This window comes from Salvia hispanica, chromosome 6 (assembly GCF_023119035.1).
Source record: "Salvia hispanica cultivar TCC Black 2014 chromosome 6, UniMelb_Shisp_WGS_1.0, whole genome shotgun sequence".
NCBI classification, from domain to species: Eukaryota; Viridiplantae; Streptophyta; class Magnoliopsida; order Lamiales; family Lamiaceae; genus Salvia; species Salvia hispanica.
In genome coordinates, this window is record NC_062970.1 from 30469715 (window position 1) to 30492411 (window position 22697).

The 22697-nt window shown below is 35.1% G+C and overlaps 2 protein-coding genes and 1 pseudogene across 5 annotated transcripts; all 3 read left to right on the plus strand.

Annotated features, from left to right (window-relative positions):
* The first annotated feature begins 458 nt into the window (after positions 1-458).
* On the plus strand, positions 459-3624 carry LOC125195112 (annotated as a pseudogene).
* Positions 3625-4264: 640 nt separating this feature from the next.
* On the plus strand, positions 4265-9849 carry LOC125195779 (mitochondrial-processing peptidase subunit alpha-like). Its single transcript, XM_048094010.1, has 13 exons — positions 4265-4417; positions 5349-5585; positions 5683-5979; positions 6072-6239; positions 6371-6538; positions 6639-6719; positions 6942-7008; positions 7258-7355; positions 8643-8715; positions 8905-8975; positions 9055-9104; positions 9280-9392; positions 9562-9849. The coding sequence occupies exons 1-13, from the start codon at positions 4379-4381 to the stop codon at positions 9606-9608; spliced, it is 1509 nt and encodes a 502-aa protein (XP_047949967.1). The 5' UTR covers positions 4265-4378; the 3' UTR covers positions 9609-9849.
* Positions 9850-17445: 7596 nt separating this feature from the next.
* LOC125192529 (NAC domain-containing protein 75) lies at positions 17446-21727 on the plus strand. 4 transcript variants are annotated; one of them, XM_048090131.1, is made up of 7 exons: positions 17446-18061; positions 18216-18393; positions 18587-19104; positions 19339-19599; positions 19950-20045; positions 21128-21255; positions 21332-21727. In XM_048090131.1, exons 1-6 carry the CDS (start codon positions 17936-17938, stop codon positions 21215-21217), a joined length of 1269 nt encoding a protein of 422 aa, XP_047946088.1. In that variant the 5' UTR covers positions 17446-17935; the 3' UTR covers positions 21218-21255; positions 21332-21727. The 4 variants fall into 4 exon arrangements, with proteins under 4 accessions (XP_047946088.1, XP_047946090.1, XP_047946089.1 ...); XM_048090133.1 differs by having other exon boundaries at positions 21373-21727; XM_048090132.1 differs by having other exon boundaries at positions 17446-17645; positions 17880-18061; positions 21128-21727.
* The last annotated feature ends 970 nt before the right edge of the window (positions 21728-22697 follow it).

The window sequence follows — 22697 nt, forward strand, 5'->3', positions numbered from 1 at the left end:
GCCATACTCTCACTGAACATTAGTGGCATGCATACTTCTTCTAGTAGAGTACCTATAAACGTGACTGCAGATCCAACGCATATGGCACGTTTCCATATTATTTGAATTTTGTTTTCAAGTATGCTTATACCCATCCTTTCACAAATTGTATCCACAAACTCATTGTAGGATATACATTTGTCCAACATAATGAATCCTGATGAGAAAGGAGGATCATATGAAATAACTGGTCCGGAAATTATCTTTCCACCCCAATATAAATTGACACACCACGACATAGTATCTGCAATAACGTAGCACAAAAATAAATATGTATTACTTTTACACTTATCATTATGTAGAAGAAACTTTATACATCATCAATATTTTTGTAATAAGTTACACAACAATGTATACTTTCATAACAATCCATCAAATATTGGTCAAAAATTATGTATGCTAACCGAATAGGAGGACTAATGAGTGGAAGAATAGGCCAAAATCAAAATCTTCTCTCTCAAATCGCCGATTGGATCGTCCCGGGCAAGGGTTTCGCGCAGCTTGATGGTTTTTCGCATTTGGGTTGGCTTTAGCATTAGGGTTCGTCATTTTTGGGGAAAAACTGGACTGATATATGTCCGCGATAAAACGCCAACCATGTTAGCTTTTTTAACTAAGACACGCCAATGAATATGGCGTTTTTATAATAATTTTTTTTTTAAATATGGTTTATTTTGCTAGAATTCGGCTTAAAGACGCTTACTGAAAAGGCGTTTTAAAAAACACGCCAACAGCATTGGCGTTTTTCCAGTAAAATAATGTATTTAAAGTAAATCAAAAATAAATTGTAAAACGCCGGTTTAGATGGCGTTTTACCTTAATAACACGCCAACGCGGTTGGCGTTTTTCCCATAGATGGAAGAAATAACAAAGTGGGTACATTTTCGTTATTGTAGTAGTAGAGTGCCCCAAACATCCGATTTTCTCCATACTACAATGTAATCTTTAAAGTTCTAATGTCTTTTATATCTTGTACTAGTCTTTTATTTTCCGCATTGTATTTTCTAACGGCATTCAATTGAATTGACATAGTTTCAATTGATTTTTCAGGCCTTATTTTTATAGAAAACTTTGAATGGGAGGATAAACATGATCATTCATATTTAAATGGCAATTTACAAACTAGAAATAGCTACATTGTTGAGTCTCAGCAAGCGGTGGTTGCTGCTGACGATGGTCGATGCTCTGAAATTGGTGTGATGATGCTTGAGAAAGGTGGCCATGCTGTTGATGCTGCTGTTGCAACTGCACTCTGCCTTGGTGTAGTTAGCCCAATGTCTAGTGTTATAGGAGGTGGAGCTTTCATGATTGTTAAGTCTTCATCTTTGCCCGTTGCCCTGGCAATCGACATGAGGGAAACTGCACCAACAGCTGCATCACAGGTCTCTACAGTTTCCTTTAAGTTAAACTTCTCCGCTCTTATGAATTTCTCGGAATTCGAGATTAGACTACTTGTTTAGTTTGCACGTCTCTGTGTGTTTTCTTGGTGCAGAACATGTATGATGAAAATGCAGGAGCCAAATCTGAGGGGGCGTTGTCGATTGGTGTTCCTGGTGAAATAGCTGTCCTTCATGCTGCTTGGTTGAGATTTGGGAAGTTGCCTTGGAAGACTTTGTTTGAGCCTGCCATTAGGCTTGCCAAAGAGGGCTTTATAGTCAGTCCATATTATTAGAGAACATGTTCAAGATGTTGTAAATGCTACCCTTCAAATCAAAGCAGTGCATGATGTTAATGAGTCGTGTGAAGAAGATGTTAAGTTGCCTGCACAAGAAGATGAGAAGAGAAAGAAATAATTATGGTGTCCTTTGCAATTCCTTTTGTTGTTAATTTGATATAATTATTTGTGTCTTTTGTGATCCTAGATCGATCAACATATGTGTATTTAAGCTATATCAGCTTCTTGACAACCATCGAATCAATACACTGTATTCAACAATTTACATATTCATATTTCTCTTCCAATGGTTCCCAAGCTTTTCTTTTACATATGTCGGAGCGTGTATTGCCAAGCAAGCAGAGAAGATCATGAACGACCCTGGCTTGCGAAAGGTCTACGCACCAAATGGCACGTTGCTAAAATCTGGTGATACTTGCTACAATGAGGAGTGGGGGAGCAAGGAGCGGAAGCCTTTTATAACAGGACAGCTGGTGAGCGACTAATTAGGGATGTGAGAGAAGCAGGTGGGATTTTAACCATGGATGATCTGAGAAACTACAAAGTGAGGGTCACAAATGATGTTTCTATAAACATTATGGGGTATGACATACTAGGGATGCCTCCTCCATCAAGTGGAACAGTCGGAATTTCTTTGGTGGGTGGTAATAGATAAAAAAAAATCGCTCGTGTTGCACATCATTTCCCATTTTGGTTGTCTGATAGAGTAGGGGTTCATCTCATCATACGTTGATTGGCATTTTGCTGATTTATGATTCACAGGTTCTGAATATTTTAGCTAGTTACGGAGGTTTAGATGCTGTAAACAGTCCTTTAGGCTTGCATCGTCTAGTTGAAGCGCTGAAGCACATGTTGGCAATCAGAATGGACCTTGGAGATCCCAATTTTGAAAATATTAGTAAGACGGTAGCTGACATGCTTTTCCCTTCTTTCGCAAAGAGCATCAAAGAGAGGATATTCGACAACACCACATTCCCTCCTGAGTCTAATTTTTGCAGTGTTCCTACAAAATTTGATCATCTCCAGTTACAAATTAAACTGATTCTAAATGTATACTCTGTGGCAAGTGGAGCCAGCTTATGGACCACGGAACAAGTCATTTTTGTATTGTAGATTCAGCTCGAAACGCTGTATCAATGACAAGCACAGTGAATTCACAGTTTGGAAGTGGCGTGCTCTCCGCGTCTACTGGTATTGTCCTTAACAATGAAATGGATGATTTCTCAGTTCCAACTGACCTGTCACATGATAAGCTCCCTCCTTCTCCGATTAACTTTATCAAACCGAACAAAAGGCCCTTATCTTCTATGAGGCCTATCATAGTCCTCAAGGTATGGCTGCTTCTCTAACTTTTGATATCATAACTTTGACTAAACTCATCAGAAAAAAGTATACAACTACGGAGTCGAAAGAACTTTTTGTATCGTGTATAGGACAAACAGCCAGCCGGGGTCATTGGTGGCAGTGGCGGTCTAGACATTATTCCTGCAGTGATCCAGGTGTTCATCAACCATTTTCTCCTGGGTATAGATCCACTAGCAGCGGTTGAGAATGCAAGAGTATATCACAGGGTATTCTGATTTCTGAATTTTGCCAAAGCATAACTTCATACACCTAATATGTCAGAAACAAGAAAATGATTTGATATGTTTCTAAATGCTGTCTCGTATGAGAACTGGACGGTCGTAGACAGAGAGCACATTGAACTTGCTGAAAAGCTCAAGGATTTCTTGAGGGAAAGGGGCCACCAATTGCGGGCTAAAGCAGGGGGAGCAATATGCCAGCTTGTGGTTCAGAATCTGACCGCCGCAGTGGGTTTGGGGCGAAAAGGGAGAGGTGACGGCGTGCTCCGTGGTGTGCTGACGGCCATCAGCGATCCTCGGAAAGGCGGGCAGGCTGCAGCAATGTGATTGTGTTTCTTGAGAAAATGATAGAATTTCATGTTGCTGCGTTTCTTGTGAATAATTTCATGGCCTCATGCGTAAAGCATATAATCAAATTAGCTGACTTTTGTAAGTCCAGAAGCAAGTACTATGTGCGAATGCACTTAACAACGTGCATATGACTATAAAAAAAGTTGATTGTAAAGCACGCATAGTGTTATGTAAACATAAAATATAATTATGAGAATTGAACTTTAACTAAATCACTTCTAACTTCTAAAATATAATCTTATCAAACTTTCGCATAATTTGCTACTATTTTTTAATTTAATTTTTCTTCCAATAATGTTTGATTTTCCCAATTCTTTACGTGGCTTTTTTATTTTGAAAAAAATATGATTTATGACTAATTATGTCATTTTTCTTTATTTTATTTTAATTCATAATACTACATCTTATATAGTATGCTCTAAATTAAATTCTTATAATTATGTTGTGACGCATTTCATATATATTAGCTAAATAAAATCTTTTAGTAGAACTTAATGAATTTCTTAGCTTCAGTATAATTTATGAATGCGCATACGCTTTGAGCCCAATCGCACGTGCCTGCCCAGTGCTCAACCCAATACGACCCGGCCCGGTACCGTAAACTAAACATCATTTGTGGTTGGGCCGCCGTCGTCTTTCACTCTCTCTACTTGTATCTCTCTCTGGCATTCTCCTCTTGCAATCGCAAACCCTTCCTCACAGACCAACGCTTCCATCGCCAAATCTCGCTATGTACAGCACAGCCGCCTCAAGAGCTAGGTCTCTCAAGGTCAGCCTTAATGCCCAGCCTATTTCTTCACTTTCTATTTCTGTTTTCTCGCTGGCTCCATTGCTTGTTCCTATTTTTAGATCTAATGATTCCTCACACGCTGAGATTGATGATGTTTGTGGTGGATTTGTTCTGACCTTTTTTTCGTCCTTGGCTTCATTTTTCTACTCATGTAACAGCTGGTTATGAGCATCTTTATTTTCACAAGACTTGATTCTGAACATTTGCTAGCTGTTGCCTATTGATATACCGTATATGCGCAATCAAATGTATGTCACTGTTGGTGAAAAATGCTTCACAGGATAGAATTATCATTTAATTGTCGAATAAAAAAAAATCAAATCTCTAGTTGCCAATGGTTAGTCTAAGCTTCTTCGTGCTAATGGAAGTTGGGGATCTTCGTAAAGGAAAATTGTTTTCAATGAACCTAGCTTTGCACCGTGATTTCAGTGTGCAGCATTGACGTTGCTTTTCAATATGGCTGCCGCTGTTTCTCTGTTATTAGGTGCTTAAGATGAGTTTGTGATGGTCAGATAGCTTTGCACCATATTTCAGCTTAGTGCATTGATATCGCTTTTGAGAATGTTAATCTTTATTACTTTAGTATCTTGTACTCCCTCCGGCCCAAGCTACTTGAGACATTCTTTTTGGAATGAGATTTAAAAAATTGAAGATTAAATGAAGAGAGAATAAAGTAGGAAATAGAATAGAGTAAGAGAGAGAGAGAGAGAGAGAAAATAAAGGAAGAGAGAGGATATAGTTTTTGCCAAAAAAGGAAGTGTAGCAAGTAGCTTGGGACAACCAAAATGGAATATGTTGCAAGTAGATTGGGATGGAGGGAGTACTTTGAGTTCTATGTCACAACAACAAGAGGGCGGGGATGTAAGATGTTTTCAATACAACTCAGTACAAACATTTTTTGCCCTTGCAGCGCCTGACAGGTTCTAGAGGATGGGTTAGATATGCAACTACTGCTGCTGCAACCCAGTCATCATCTGCAGGTCTCTTCAGTTGGTTGACGGGAGAGAAGTCATCCTCACTTTCATCACTGGACTTCCCCCTTAAGGATGTCACTCTTCCTTCTCCACTACCTGACTACGTTGAGCCTGGAAAAACTAGGATTACCACTCTTCCAAATGGTTTCAGAATTGCCTCCGAAACTTCTGCGGTATGAACATATTTATGTATTTCACTTTTAATCCAGAAGCAAGTATTATTTTTTGATATATCTGATGTCAGTGTTACTGACTAAGTTTATTGACCAGACTCCTGTTGCTTCAATCGGCTTACATGTTGATTGTGGCTCAATCTATGAATCTCCAGATTCATTTGGTGCAACACATCTGTTGGAGCGAATGGCCTTCAAAAGTACCCTGAATAGGAGCCACTTGCGCATTGTACGAGAAGTGGAGGCAATTGGTGGTAACGTAACTGCATCAGGATCACGGGAACATATCAGTTATACATATGACGCACTAAAAACTTATGTTCCTCAAATGGTAGAGCTCCTGATCGATTGTGTAAGGAACCCTGCATTTTTGGATTGGGAAGTTAGCGAACAGGTAAGCTGTCTCTTTTGCATCTTGGTATTTGATACACCATATTTGTTTGCTCATCTTTTTTCTTGATTAAGATATTATGATACCCTGGACAGCTTCGCAAGGTCTCTGATGATATTAGTGAAAGCTCCAAAGATCCTCACCACTTGCTGATGGAGGCCATTCATTCAACTGGCTATTCCGGTCCTTATGCAAATGCTCTCTTGGCTTCTGAATCTGGAGTTCACCATTTGAACAGCACTGTGCTAGAGAAGTTTGTTACTGTAAGTCTGAAAAATTTTATATATTTTGCTTTATGCATTTGATTTCTTAACACATTAGTTGTCTTTGAAAAAAGTCACTCTAGTCTTCATATAGATTCTTATTTGTTTTATTTATTGATGACGTTGTTCAGAATAACTACACAGCTTCTAGAATGGTCCTTGCTGCATCAGGTGTTGACCATGATAAGTTGGTGGAATATGCAAAGCCACTTGTTTCTGATCTACCTAATGTTCCTCATCCTTCTGCTCCAAAGCCAATTTATACAGGAGGCGATTTCCGCCTCAGTGGTCCTTCAGGGGTCTGTATCACGAAAGCCCAAATTAGATGTATATGTTGTGCTAGTTCTTAGCTTGTTGGCTTGGAAGCATTAACAACACTGTTTTTTTTTAATGTACTAGGTTACCCACTTTGCTATTGCCTTTGAACTTCCTGGTGGATGGATCAAAGAAAAGGATGCTATAACATTAACTGTTCTTCAGGTTTAATCAGTTACCTATTCATTTTCTGAATATTTTGTTTCTTGATTGGGTTTAATGTTAGTTCGAGTAATGTGAACGTGATTTATGGGTATACTGGAAAATGTTAATCAACTAAAAAGGTTGTTGCCATCATGTGGAGTGGTTCTTGAGTGTTTATTTGGTTGAATTTTTCTTAATCTCATATTTTATATGCATGTCAATATACTCCAATGAATTTTGTAGATGCTGATGGGTGGAGGTGGATCTTTCTCAGCTGGTGGTCCTGGGAAAGGGATGTACTCAAGATTATGTAAGTAAAAGTGACTTCGTTCCGTTGTGTTAAACTTCACATATTAATTGTAAAGCAACCCATTATGACCTAATTTCAAATCTGTCAGCATATCCTTTGCAATTAAAGGACTAAATTCTTGCTCCATATCAATGAGTTTATACTTTTATGTTACAATCATTTGTCAGTTTCAAACTTTATCCTATATTTCCTAGGTTTAATGAATGCCAGTAGGTTTATAATGGGTTTTTTTTGGCAACTCATATGCAGATCTCCGTGTACTGAATGAGCAACCTGCGATTCAGTCCTTTACGGCATTCAACAGCATTTGCAATCACAGTGCATTATTTGGAATTCAAGCATCCGCAGTAAGCATAACTGTTTGGCATATGTTTCAGCATTGATGAGTTCCTATATAATGAAAAGTTGTGTTTAGTGCTGCATAACTGTTTGGCTTGCTATTGATAATTTTTTCCCTTTATTCTATTTAAGCTTTGGATGGATTTACATATCCGTGTTTCAGCTTTATGCAGTACCTTTGTCTTGGATTTTATATGTATAATTTTTTCCTCTAGTGTTTTGCGCTTTAACTACATCTGCTAATGCTTGTAAACATATAATTTGGTATCTGCGGACTGGTAATTCATTCACATAGCTGCAATTTTTCCAATAAAAAGTGTTCTAGACTGATGCCAGATTGTATTGCAACATGATTTCTAGCTTACATCTCAGAACCCACTTGTTATGATCAACCAAGCATGGACTATTAGTGGAGGTCGTGATTTTTTCATCTCCTAGAAACAGTAACAAAGAAAAATTTCTTCCTGAAGAACAGAAAAGTTAGAATAAGAAGGAAGAATAATTGTCATCCATGACTTCTGGATGCTAAGCCCACTTGTGTAAGCTTAGGTTTGGTACATATATATATATCTTAACGCTGAAAGGACAAATATTGGACCATGAGTTTGTTGAGGAGACCGGTGCTAGATGTATTGCAGGCCTGGCCATATGTTAGATAAAGCCTTTGATCTTTGTGTAGTACTGTGGTATGTAATCCACTTGTTAGGGTACCTTTGAAGGGCACCACTCTTGAAAATCTGGTGATGCTTGTATTTTCTTCATAAGGTTTATCAGGATGAATTTTTATGTTTGTACATGGTACAGTTCTCTCCATGATATTGTTAAACCCTTGACACGATGTGAATGGAAGAGTTGGAGTTGATGCACTACGTGGTAGATGGATCTGGAATGAAAGATGTATTTTAACTTGGAGAGGCCTACATACATTGATATAATGATTGTATCATAATTTTGAATAACTTAGGAACTCAGCTACTGTTAGTGGTCTGTTTATAAGCTATTCAGGGTATTGCCATACTGATGCACAGTTTTGGTTTGAAGTTGCTTCTTGACAGTGATTCTGTAAACCTCTATCTCTGACAATTCTCCAATTTTCCTTCTTGGTTCAGATGCATGTCTTATTTTAATTGACACCATAATCATGATTGATATTATGCACAACATTAAGCTTCTCACTTTAGTATCCCAGTTTGATTGCAACCATTTGAGAATGAACATTTGTTTCACTCCCCACTTTATTTGTTTCTTTCTTTGTCAACTATGATCTGAAATGGATTCCGCCTCTTGGAATTTAGGAATCTGATTTTGCAGCTCATGCCGTTGAGATAGCTGCTTCAGAGCTCATTACTGTTGCAACTCCTGGACAAGGTTTTGCCATTTACTTCTGGTTTCAATTCAAGTCATCCATAACTGTTTCTTGTAATCTTGATAATATCTGTGCTTTTCAAGCTTATGGAATATCAATTCTACTTGTTAAAAAACCAATTAAATTTATAAAATATCATTCCACTTTCTGCTGAACTTCCACCTCCCTTTTCTGCCCTCTTTGTTTTGCAGTTGATGCGGTGCAATTAAATCGTGCTAAACAGGCTACAAAAGCTGCCATTTTGATGAACCTAGAATCCAGAGTATGATATATGGACTTAAAATTAACATATTTCATTTCTTTGTTCATTTGTGCTTGAATGTTTTGTTCACTTTCTGCAGATGGTTGCTTCAGAAGACATAGGCAAACAAATTTTAACATATGGAGAGAGGTCACAGTCTACTTATAGTTTTATGCTAAGAATCTTTTGTTACTAGGAATGGGGATTGAACTAAGTCATTCTGCGGAGTTGTGTTTTGCGACTTTTATCTCTAGGGCTATCTGTGAAGCCTGTGATTTTGCATAACCTAAACGCCAAATGTCTCACCTTGATTTTGCATCTCTAGGAAACCGATTGGTCATTTTCTGAAGGCAGTTGATGAAGTTACCATTGAAGATATTACTAAAACTACCCAAAAGCTTTGGTCAACTCCCCTCACCATGGCATCTTATGGCGACGGTTAGTACACATTTTCCTCAAAGAGTTATTTTATAACGATATTTTTAAGTCCCATATGATTGTTATGGGGATCACAACATAGGCTAGCATGCCCTGTGTGACTTCAAGGAACTCTCCCCAACCCCTGGATTGCTATATTTATTTTTCATTTTCTGTTTTAATCTACCAGTGCATCTTCTGCCAACCTACGAAGCAGTTAGCAGGGTTTTCCAATAAAAACCCAAGTTGTCCGTGTGTGGCTCTGATGGGACTGTTGATGATGGCCGTATTATCTCTGAAGGCGACTTGAATCTCGGCTGCCTTTGGATGGATATTCAATGGAGATGGGGACAATGGACCCTTCTCTTTGGACAATAAATTATGAGCTACTACTAGGCAGGAAAGCCATTTTCACACACAAATATGTTACTTTGCGAATTAGCATACCAATTTTTATTATGATTGAGGTTCTTGTTGACCGTGGAGTATCATAACTCAAATGTTGATTTTTTGAGAGCTGTGATTCTTTGATGAAAGGTAGCTCTGTCATCAAATATGATGCTTAGAATAAATATTTCACTTGAGAACCTAGAATACACATGGTTGAATGGATAATTTGATATGGTGGTTTTCAAATATTTATTTTTCGGAAATTTGATAAGAAATATATTATGTACATAATGCTCGTCAAAAATACGGGTTGTGAGTTTAGTTTCTATTAAAAAAAAAGAGAAAAAAAGATTGTGATAAAGAGGGAGGCAGATTGTCAAACCTAAAAATATGTTAGATGATGCTTGATTGAGCAAAAGTAACAAGCAAAGGTTTGAATTAGATGAACCTAACTATAGGTTGGGCCTTAAAGTCACCCCAAACCCACCAAAGTCGTACACATTTGGACAAAGAGCACACAGTATTTGCACCTTCTGCTGTTTCTAGTCATTTTCTTACAATGTAAATAAAAAAATTGTCTTGTCTAATTTGTCATGTACTTATTTGAGTAGAACAGAATTTACGCCAAATAGAATTCGAATTTTCTATTCTTTTAGTTTCACTGATTATAGTAGGGGAGATGCAGATATAGTTCCCTCATAAAAGTAGTACCACCTTTCCACCAAAAATATGAAACACAATCAAAACATATATAGATTACAGTAGATTCTTTCTTCTACGAATTAGGACTCGTGATTTTATTTTAGTCAATACAAATTAATTAATGTCACCTCTTTCAACAAACAGGACAAATTGCTGATCAATGAGAGTTACAATCACTGGCTAGTTCTACACTACACATGACTTCTTAAATTAAAACAACACAACTTTTATTACTCTATCTTACTATAGCTATACAACTAGAGATTATGTTTGCATGGATTTGTTTACTTTTATTCTTCTATATATCTAGTGAACTCATAAATATTTTATTTATTTTTATTTTAAAAATAGGCATAACATTAGTATTTATTTCCAATATGTAAACAGTATACACTTGCCATATAACACAATTAACATTGTATTTTAAGGTTCTTGTTAATTAATGTATTAGAGTCCATCTGTATTCACAGTTTTATTTATTGATGACATCAATTAAACAACATGACCAGCTTACTAATGCTACTTTATATTTTACGCCACCACTAATAAGAGTGCATATTTTGATTCAATTTAGTAATTATTTCTATTTAGTGTTGTTGTCTCATGCACAACAACCACTCAACTTTGACTATTCAGAAAAAATAATTCCAAATAATGTAAAGGTTTAAACAATCAAACCTATATATGCTGGTTATAATGACAAATATGAGTTGCCCATTACCATGCACAAATTAGAACTTGCTTTATATGCGGCAAGTTTTGATTAAAGCCAAATAATAGTTTTATATAATAAAATATTTACCTTGTTTTAAATCTCATAGAACATTTTGTAACTAGATCAAGATATTTATTATTCTTTGTCATCCCTAAAGTAAAAGTTAGGTAATGCAAAATGCAATTTGAAGTCATTCCTTCTATGTTTGAGTAATATATCCTTATTTAGCGAAACATTGTATGAAGGGGTTGAACAAATATGTTGCCAGAAATATCTCTTGAGATGAAACAGAAAGTGTCACAAAAGCAATCAAGAAGTACATATAGCTAGAGAGATAAATTAATATAAGAAAGTAAAGAATGATAATACTACTAAATTAAAGAGAAAATGCATCATAGAATAAAACATTTTGGGCACAAATAAGCAAGGCAAAGATGGGGATGGTTCCATGTGACTTTTAGGAGTAATAATGAGGTGGTCAGCATGCCTAATCATCACCAAATTAAGCATTACCATCACACACGACATCTCCCACCAAATGTGCTAAACATTTCTCTTTTTTCCATACTTTGGTGGCCTCTTTTGTCCCTCTTATTTTGCAACTATTTCATTATGCTCCTCTCTATAAATTTACACATCTTAATTCATTAATTGATCAAATTAATTAAGTCTTCAATGAATTGCATGATAGTATACACTACTATATATGTAGTGGGAAAGCTAAGATTCTAAATTTTTTAACTTTATATAATTCGTCATTTTTTGAGTAGTTTTCACTTATATATATGCTGTGTAGAGAAAGACAAACTCAAATAGAAGATGAGAAATAAAGCGAAGACCATTCTTTTCCAAAACTGCGATTTCACATGCAAAAAATGTGAGACTTGGTATACTTTTCCTCGTTTTGATCAAAGGAGATTTGGCATCATTATACATATATAATCATCTCCAATATTACTTCTTATTTCAATTTCCTTCATTTTCTCTGGAAAATATATCTCTTTTTGTTGTGAAAAAAGGAACTAATAATGTGAAAGTTGTACATTTGCTAACATGATCAGTTAATTAAGGCTGTCATGTGTTAATTAATGGGAATACTTCTCCCTCTCTCTCTCTCTATCTCAACCACAATTTCAAACCTAGCTAGCAATTATGTAGTTTTTTGTCCATTATTGAAGCAAAACCCTAAATTCGAAGAAAACATATGTAACTTCTTTCTCGCTCGTTTTAGTCTAAAATGGAAAGGTTCAAACAACCCAATGACTTAAACTTAATTTTATTGGAAAAGAATATCACTAAAAGCAATTGATAATAATACTACTAGCGACATTGAATTCAGCCTTGAAAAGTTACTTCACATGATCATGGATTTTGCGTACTCATAAATAATAGTACTCCCTCCGTCCCGGCTAAGATGACACATTGCTTAGTCGACACGGGACTTTAGGAATTATTGGTTAAAGTGTTTAATTGGAGAGAGAAGGTGAGTATAAGTATTAAAGTAGAGAGATAAAGAAAGAAGAATATTTTAATAGGAGTGAGAAAAGTGGTTGAGTGTATTAATTGGAGAGAGAAAGTTACCAAAAAAGGAAATGTGTCATCTTAGTTGGGACAAACTAAAAAGGAAAACGTGTCATCTTAAGCGGGACGGAGGGAGTACTAATTTACTAGACTGTCAAATGTAACTAATTTAACTATACCATTATGTTGCCTATTTGGAATGGGGGAAAACTATACTCCTCCCGTTCCATGTTAATAGAGTCATTTTCGGGACGTTCCAAAATAATAGAGCTATTATATTTGGCAAAAAGCAATACACTCCTCTAACTATATTCTTTCTTAAAATCTCTTATTTTACTCTCTACTTCACATATTAAATATTTATTTCTTAATTTCCATGTCAAAAAGATATACATCTATTAACATGGAACGGAGGAAGTACTATACGTTGCCTTTCACAATACACACGTTTTCATTCTTTTAAGAATTAATTCGATCTTTGTTATGACATGAGTATCACTCTCGCTGAGGTGTTACAAGTTGCCAAATTTATGGTCCCATCCGTTAGATGAATTCAATCTAATTTTGGTTAATGTTATCGGAACACCTACAATAAGTCCCATCATTCTTCTTGTACCGTTGTTAGGTTACTCAATTCTAGTCTAGCACTTCTCAAAGAGTGTAGGTTGTCCTACACAAGTGGTGGAGAAAGACCCAAGTAAATTAAAGTCACGTACTAAGGTATTTCTGTTTAGGAATACCTCAAAGGAACGAAAGAGTATGAATTCTAAAGTTTTATAATTAGGAATGCTAAATTCTAGGAAGAAGACTATATAAAAAAAATCTAGTAGTATAAGGCCTAGCAATGTGATAAAATATGTAATACTTGAGCTCAAAGTCCCAATTCTGATGAATCATGACATAATTTTCTTAAAGTTAATATTTTCATAACCAAATCATAAATAGAATTTAAAATTAATTATAACATGGATAGTAAAATTATTGTTGTCCGGAACTATTCCATTCGAGTGAAATAAAATATGATGCATCTAAGGAAAAAGATCCGAATATAATTTTGGAAACTTGAAGAAATGCAAATCTGGAAGAAAGAGAGTAATATTTGTCCATATCTTTGGCTGGTGCACCATATTTCTTCTGTCTCTAAATTCTTACTAATATTTTATTATAAAAAATTGGCATGCACGGAATACCAAGATGATTATTGGGGCATGTCTATAGTGTTATGGGGGCCCCGCAAATATAATTAGTCAACACCCAACATTCAATTCCGGTCTCTCTTCTTGTCGCTGAAAAATGAAAATCATATGAATATCCAATTTCTTCTGTCCCGTTCTACTTCTATTATTATATAAATAGATACTCCTTTGTCCGTGAATAGAAATCCCATTTTTTCATTTTGGTCCATTCGCGAATAAGAGTTTTGATTCATAATTACCATAAATAGTAAAGAAGCATACATTCCACTAACTCATTCCACTCACATATCTTAAAAACTACTAATATATAAAAGTGAGACCTCTATTCCACTAACTTTCTTCCTCTCATTTTCTTAACATTTCTTAAAACCCGTACCGAAAATAAATGGAACTTCTATTCGCGGACGGATGGAGTAGTATATAAATATTTATCATAGGGTTAACTATGAATTCTTCTAATTTTTAATGAATGTGTGAATTCTATGTCAAAATTTTAAATTGACTAGTTCTATATAAAATCTCTAGCAACTATTGATATTACTGTTTTGATAACGTAACATTGTGTTTTTGTGTTCAAGAACTAACAATATGTTTTGCCTTGTGGTTAGACACTCATTTTTCTATAGTCGTCACTTTGAGATATAGTTATATCAAAGGCTTGGAGTTGAATTGAGAGTTTGAGAAGAAAATACTTTTATGATGTCTACGATCGTGGCCGGCGACCGAATTTCTCCCTGAGTATTGCATAATATTAGATGATAGCATTAAAAAGTGTCTTAACCGATTTTTTTTGGATGTAGTGAATCTAGCTGGTTGTGATTTTGCAATACTCACCACTGATTGGTTTGAGCTTTTTTTCTTATAATAAAACTCTTCATTTGTGACATTAAAATTCAGAAAAGAACATGATAATGATTTAAAAGATCTCATGTAGAGTCTCAAAGTAAAACAGAGATATAGTCCGTCTCTTTCTGAAAATTTTGAAAATATATCAGCTCTAAAAGAATCAAAAATTGAAAATTAAATATACTACTGTATAGTATACTCATAGTCATAGGCTCCATACATCAGAAAATTAATCAAACTCAGTGAAAGTGGAAAAAAAGCGTACAAAAAGATAAATTGAAGACAGTCTTTCTGTAGAATTTACGCATTCTAGATATTCCAATATGTATAATTGGTAAATGGTGTATAGTGTACTTGTATCTTTTCATGTATTTCGTTATTTGACAAATTGAAGACAGATAATGAATAAATTCAATCATTACAATATGCTCTCTGCAAACAATGCTGTGAAGCCTTCATCCTTTGTTTCTTTGACCACATGAAAATGCATGAATACCTAAATTACATTTAACTTCTAAGGATTAATACCCTTTAGCATATAGCAATACATCCGTGTAGGTTTGGGGTGTAAGTGGCCACACAAGAAAATCTCTCAAGTGGGCCCATCATGGGGTATAGATATTTCTAGTCCTAGCAACTTAAATCAGAATTTGACCAAATTTCATGATTTATAAACAATTAAATTAATTTTTAATATAATCTCATAAACTTTACTTTTTTTTAGCATTGTTGGTACTATACTTATAGCAAATTGTCTATACACAATACCTTTGAGCACGACATTACATGCCTTTAAGTATGACACGCTTGATTTACACACTTGCATGTGCATGTGTATGCTGACACAATCAGTAATCGTGGTCAATTATACCGCGCGTGCCATATTTAATGAATAATATTTTTTTATTATTGGAAAATTAGATTTTTTTTATTTATAAATACCTTTGTTTTTCACACCATTCTTCATATCTTCGGTTTCTCTTTTTTTTTTTTCTCCCACATTTTTAAATTTTAATCTCTTCTATTTTTAGAAAATTCACCTACTATATTAGCTGAATTTTCTCGACCTATTAGAGGCGAAATCGCTAATGCTAATGCGCAATCATAGTTGTATTTATGCCCGTGGCTGCTATATATCTAGGTGGCCGAGCAATGCCACTGAATTTAAGTTGATGCTCTATTGGAATTCATAATTTTTAATTATGTAATTGTACTATTAATTTTTTTTTTTATAACTCAATTGAATTAGAAGTTATAATCAGAAATATCAAATAAAATAAAAAGATGAATATATGATATAGTGAGTAAGGAACTTATGCATATGATTCTGAGTCATATAAAAAAAATGAAATTTATTAATTTTACCATTAAGGGGCCGGCTTAAGCCCATACGAAGTGAAATTTATTAATTTTACATTACTGAAATTTTAGTATTTTGTGTGATATCAATAAAGGAAATATATGCAAATTATTCTTCAAATTTTCAAATTAAAAATTAAAAATATTTGAGACTATTACACATGGGTTGTGGATGGCCTACAACCATTCCATACGATTTTTGTAAGTAATACACACTGCTAAAACAAACCTACTTTAATTAATACGTAGCACTTGTAATGTTGTTTGTTTGGAATTTAGCTTTTCAGAAGTAGTAAATTATGGGGGGTGCTTACACTCAAAGTCTTGTTAGTTAAATAGAGTATAATATTTGTATACCATAAGTAGTATTAATGGGGGAAATAAAATAGTAATGAAGGATTAAATTAATAGGAGGGGATGGAGATAGTGGTGGTCCATCAAGTATGCTATCTGCTCACTTGCCTTGCATATCAAGTATCCTTCTATTCCTCTCTCTCTCTCTCTCAACATTCATGGCAAAAGAATCATGATCAGCACTCCAGCTCCAAACCCATGTGACTTCCTATCATTTTTGCCATTCTTTTACTGTTTTTATATCTTTATTTTATATTAACCTTTTTCTTTTTCTTTTTTTCTTCAAGGGGCAAAGGTGTCCCTCCCTTTCGTATACCTATTTATTCCAATTTTAAATATAATGGATGTATTATTGTATATAGAGGAAATTCAAAACCTTATATGATTCTTGGAAACACACTAAACACTTATAGACATACACCGTTTGATTGAGATCCATGAAATTTTCTGTTAATAGTACAAAATTCTTACATTAACTAATTCAAATACCTACAAACAAAAAAAATTCCCCATCATCTTATATAAAAGACAAAATTTCCAGACATAGAAAGAACATATTAGTCCCCCTATAATGACCTATCTCTATATAAGTTGAGACTATTGCTCTTGAATGAAAAAACTACTCCTTAATTAATTAATTTATTTGTAACTGCGGTATTTTCTTTTCCTTTTTCTATTTCCTATTCCCCATTTGGCGTTGCGTATATCACACAATGTTGCGAAATCGTCGTTAATTTGGCTTTCAATCAATGTTTATTTAATTTATTTCAAACCATGTCAAATCAAGTCACACTGCTTCTATTAGCGTAGTAAATAAAATTAATAATAGAAAAATCGGTATAGTTAGTTTAATTTGAGTTTGGGTTGGCTAAATGCTTTTGAGTGTGTGGTTTAACAACTTTTGCTTTACCAGTCAAGAAGACTCACAAGTCACAACATACAAAGCTATACACACCCTTAGACAGGGATGACCTTTATTTACTATCAGAATCCAAAACCCCAAACTCTCTCTCTTCTCTCTCTCTCTCTCTTTCTACCACACACACACAAACAGAAACTGGGTACAAGCAGGTGAGCTTAAATTAGCAAAAGAGGGAGAGAGAGTTAAAGGCAGTATATAGGGCGCCTTTTCCTTTATCCCTTCACTTAAAGTTGACGCCAATTCTGGTGTTATTTCCATGGTTAAAGCAGGTTTTATACCCAAATCGTATCCCACCTCCTCAATTTTTTTATTTTTTTTAATTTTCTATCTCTTTCCTCTCATCTCTTTCAGTTTTCTATAAGAATAGATTCCGGGTTCAAAGATTGATTTTTTCTCTCATTTTTTTTTTGGGTTTGAAGGGTTAATTTGTTTCCTGATCATGCACATGGATCATTCTTGAATCCTCTTTTTTGTTAAAACAATTACTATTTGATGGCGTTAAGGTTGGAATAGTGGGAAAATATACTCAAAAAAGGAAAAGGATTTGTTTGGTTGAGCGATGAATAAGAATAGTCAGCTGGGATCCGTGAGCAGCTCTGATCTCATCGATGCAAAGCTGGAGGAGCATCAATTGTGCGGATCCAAACAGTGCCCCGGCTGCGGTCACAAGCTCGAAGCCAAGCCGGTACGGATAATATTCTTCGCTTCATCTTCAAGATAGGAATTACTATTTGTTTTTTTTATTTATTTCATTCATTCATTCCGGAATATAATTATTCTTTTTTTTTTGGGATGATAAATTGAGCTAAGTGCAAGTATTGATATGTTGATTGTTGCAGGATTGGGTGGGCCTACCCGCCGGAGTGAAGTTCGACCCGACCGACCAGGAGCTTATCGAGCATCTCGAAGCCAAAGTCGAAGGCAAGGACTCCAAATCCCACCCCTTGATCGATGAATTCATCCCCACCATCGAAGGCGAAGACGGGATTTGCTACACTCACCCTGAGAAACTTCCTGGTCACAACCACCTTCATCTATCTCTCTCTATGTGTTTGTGTGTGTGTGGATTCATTCAACAAGTTTGGTTTTACTAATGCCATTTTTCGTGGAACTATGAATTTTTAGGGTTTTTGTTTTCTTGTGTCGTGATTTGTTGCACCTAAATAGACCTAACTTTGATTTTAATATTTTGCAAATTAAATTTTGGCAGGAGTGACAAGAGATGGATTGAGTAGGCACTTTTTCCACCGGCCGTCGAAGGCCTACACCACCGGCACGAGGAAGCGGAGGAAGATCCAGATGGAATGCGACTTGCAAGGCGGCGAGACGCGGTGGCACAAGACGGGCAAGACGCGGCCGGTCATGGCTAACGGCAAGCAGAAGGGCTGCAAGAAGATCTTAGTCCTATACACTAATTTCGGCAAAAACCGGAAGCCGGAGAAGACGAATTGGGTGATGCATCAGTATCATTTAGGGCAGCACGAGGAGGAGAAGGAAGGAGAGCTCGTCGTCTCCAAGATTTTCTACCAGACTCAGCCTCGCCAGTGCAACTGGACGGAGAGAGGAGGCGCCGCCGCCGCCACTGCCGGAGAGAGTGGGAGCTGCTCCTCTTCTAAAGAAATGATCCCTCAAAGAGATGATTTCTCAGCTTCAGTCCCGACTTATACCGGCATTGATATTCATCAGCTCAAAGCCGATCACTTCGGATATCTCCCTTACAGAAATGAGGTATCTATCAAATTTCGTTTTTATTTAATTTGTGACATAAAATTTATGTGTGGGGCAGCATTGTTGTCTGTATAGTAAAAATTGATGATACAAAGAAAAGAACATGTTAATTCCCATTGCTTGTGCGGAAAGCATGAAAATCATATGGAAACTTTCCTGATAACAACAGGCCGATAGTAATTCACCCAAAATTAAGAATGTATAGATTAATTAGCTAATGAAAATTTGCATCAGCAGGCTGGGAGCATAGGAGGAGAGGCTTCAATTGCAAGGGAAGGAGCAGGCACGTGCGAAGAGCGTGACATGGGACAGCATCACGTGACCACCCATGACCACCATCACCATATTGCCGCCACCGCGTTTCACATAAGCCGGCCTTCGCACTCCATCTCCACCATCATCTCCCCTCCGCCTCTACACCATACCTCGATTATTCTCGATCAAGATCACCCCTTTCATGTCCCCCGAATCATGCTCCCCAATGAAAATTACCAGGTACTCCCTCCGTCCCGTAAATACTAGTACTATTTTCTTGTATTAAAATGATAGTACTACTCCATATAATCAAGAGTGAAAGCTACAACATAGTTTCTTGAAACAATAAAAGAAGTTACTGAAAACAAAACATGCATAATGAACCATGCAATTCTGTGTCTGACAATGATGGCTCTCCAGTCAGATAAAAAGGTAAAAAAAAGGCACAATTCCTAGTTAGTCTCTTCCATGCTTATTAATAAAATTAGAGTTGAGAGTCTCCCATCTTTTAGCAGACAATGCATGATCATATACATGATTGTGTTTGAATGGACAAACAAAATAAATAACAATATTATCTTGCTGAATAGCAACAACAACAGCAACAACATCATAAAATTGGGGGAAGGTCTGCATCTGGATTGGAGGAACTCATCATGGGATGCACCTCAACTGACATGAAAGAAGTAAGTATTACAATTTTCACCTTTTTTGACTCTCAAATTGCATGCTTCCTATGTGTCAATTTGGGAACTCCTTAAAAGAAAAAGGTGGACTTAGATATCAAAATCTGCTCCCTAATTATATTTGTAGGGCTACATATATATTTTATTCCATTGGAAATTTTTTTAATATTATTCAAATGTGATGATTATAAAACTAGAAAAGAGATACTAGAAGCCTTTTCTTTTTCTTTTTCCCACTTTATCTTCTTTTTCTTTCCAATCTAGATTTTTAAGGTGATCTCCACCCCATCTACCTCTTCAATAAAGAGATAATTTGGTGAAATTAATCTCGTATTGTGTTTAGTCCTTTTTCTAATTTTCTTGATTTTTTTATCCCTTTTTTTTCTTTGCCAAAACTTTCTCTTGCTTGAGTCATATCATGTGCATGTATGGCTAAAATCTGATAATTAACAAAGTGTGAAACCAAAAGCCATGAAGGGCGGAAGCCGAGGCAAGAATACTTTTTTTACATCATAAATAAAAAGTAATTAAATGGTGCTCACTTAAACCCTTTAATTTGTTTATAACCTTTTTGTAACACTAGTAGAATTAGTAGGAACGAATATAATAAAGACAAAGAAAAGCTATATCATTAGATGTACTTTAGAATATAATTAGAAGAGTTATACTCCTATATAATACATAAATTAATTCATATATCTATAAGTTAGAATTAAAAAAAGAGAAGAGGGGTTCGTCACCCCAAAACTTTCCTTTGTGGTCTTGGTATCCTAGGAAAGAAAGAGACAGTTTTTTCAGTTATTACTTATGCCTAACTCACTGCTCGGAATGAATTTTGGTCAAGTTCCACATTCATAAAGAGGGTTTTTAGGTTTGGTGTGTCAAGATCGTGTCGCCCCCTTTAAATTTCTATTGATTTATAAATAAAATGAGAGGATATATAGTTTCAGGTGTCATGCCGGATTGTGTTTGTTTACTCCTATAATTATATTTTGAATATGAATTTATGTGTTAATTGCAATTTACACACATAGGGAGAGTAGTGTAATACTAATAGATACACCAATGGTGTGGCATTGCAGGAGTCATCAATGGCGAACCAACAAGAAGCAGAATGGTTGAAGTACTCGACATTCTGGCCCGACCCGGACAACCCGGATCATCATGGATAGAAACAAACACCCATAAATCATTACCATAATCATTACTTGTAAGTGCTGCCAAGACCAATATACACTATTGTTTTTCTTCCTTTTCCTCTCCCTCTTTTTTACTCTAAATTTCAGGGCTGAACTAACTGTTCAACAAAAAACACATGTTGCAAAAGCAAGAAAAAGAAACAAAAATAAAGGAACCAAGAAAAAGCCGCCTCTCTTCTGACAAACACAACACAATACAACACAAAGAGAAGATAGAAAGAGAGAGTGATAGAAGCAAGGAAAGAAAACCCCCATGTCCAAAGCGATAAATTCTTGCTGCATCAAAATCATCACCATCATCATCATTACATTACTATACCGTCTTTATACTATATGTTTATTCCTTGTTATTATTATTTTTTCATTTTTAAGTTAAATTTTTTTTGTACTACAATTTTTGTCAATTGTGTTACACAAAAGAATTATAGATACTTTTAGAACACAATATTGCAAATGGAAACTGTGTTTATAGTTTTTTTAGTATCTAATTTGATGTTTCATTGTAGTCATGACATGATTAGATGTGCAACCTTATTACAGTTCCTTAGGACATTTAACGTATGTTAGGTGAATTAAATATTTTATATTCCCTAATATTATACGATGACATTCAGTTCTAACAACATAATTATAGCGAGATACAGTACAAGAGAAGTAAAGATGGTGGAAAAATGATCATGAAATGTAGTGTAATCTTGACAGTATGGCGATGGGCCATAATATATTATCACATGCAGATTTAATCTGAGTTTGCTACTACCTTCGTCCCCGATTAATTATCATTCTTTGATTGGGCACGGGTTTTAAGAAATGTAAAGAAAAGTTGGTTTGAAAAGTCAGTAGAATGTGAGACCCACTTTTTTATATTGATTTTATAATAAAATGTGAGTGAAATAAGTTGGTGGAATGTGAGTACTTACCATTTATGGTAAAAAATTAAATGTGACAATTATTGAGGGACGGACCGAAATGATAAAGAGTGACAATTAATCAGGGACGGAGGGAGTATAATATAATAGTACTAGATTTTATTATAATTTAAGTAGGTGAAATGAATTATGATGTGGTAAATCATTATAACTATTCCCTCCTGCCACAAAATAAGAGTCCTATTTTCTTTACAGTATTTTAAAAAATATGAATTGAAAATAATAGTGGAACGTGAGACATACTATTTTTATAATGAAATAAGAGCTGAATAAGTCAATTTAATATGTAGCATATTTCAGTTTATATTGTCAGATGATGAAGTATTTATTAATTAACTGCACTTATAACTAAAAATATTTTAAAAAATAATCATAAGTATAAACCCAATGAACATTTAATAATAATAATAATAATAATAATAATAATAATAATAATAATAATAATAATAATAATAATAATAATAATAATAATAATAATAATAACAACAACAACAACATACTACTACTAGTATTTGGAATAAGTT

Excerpts from the sequence above, each read along its gene's own strand:
- LOC125195779 (XM_048094010.1), top strand. The coding sequence starts at position 4,379 with ATGTACAGCACAGCCGCCTCAAGAGCTAGGTCTCTCAAG. Across the intron at positions 6,720-6,941 it reads TAACATTAACTGTTCTTCAG|ATGCTGATGGGTGGAGGTGG; the intron begins GTTTAATCAGTT and ends TGAATTTTGTAG. Across the intron at positions 8,976-9,054 it reads TGATGAACCTAGAATCCAGA|ATGGTTGCTTCAGAAGACAT; the intron begins GTATGATATATG and ends CACTTTCTGCAG.
- LOC125192529 (XM_048090131.1), top strand. The coding sequence starts at position 17,936 with ATGAATAAGAATAGTCAGCTGGGATCCGTGAGCAGCTCTGATCTCATC. Across the intron at positions 18,062-18,215 it reads ACAAGCTCGAAGCCAAGCCG|GATTGGGTGGGCCTACCCGC; the intron begins GTACGGATAATA and ends TGATTGTTGCAG. Across the intron at positions 19,600-19,949 it reads TCCCCAATGAAAATTACCAG|CAACAACAACAGCAACAACA; the intron begins GTACTCCCTCCG and ends CTTGCTGAATAG.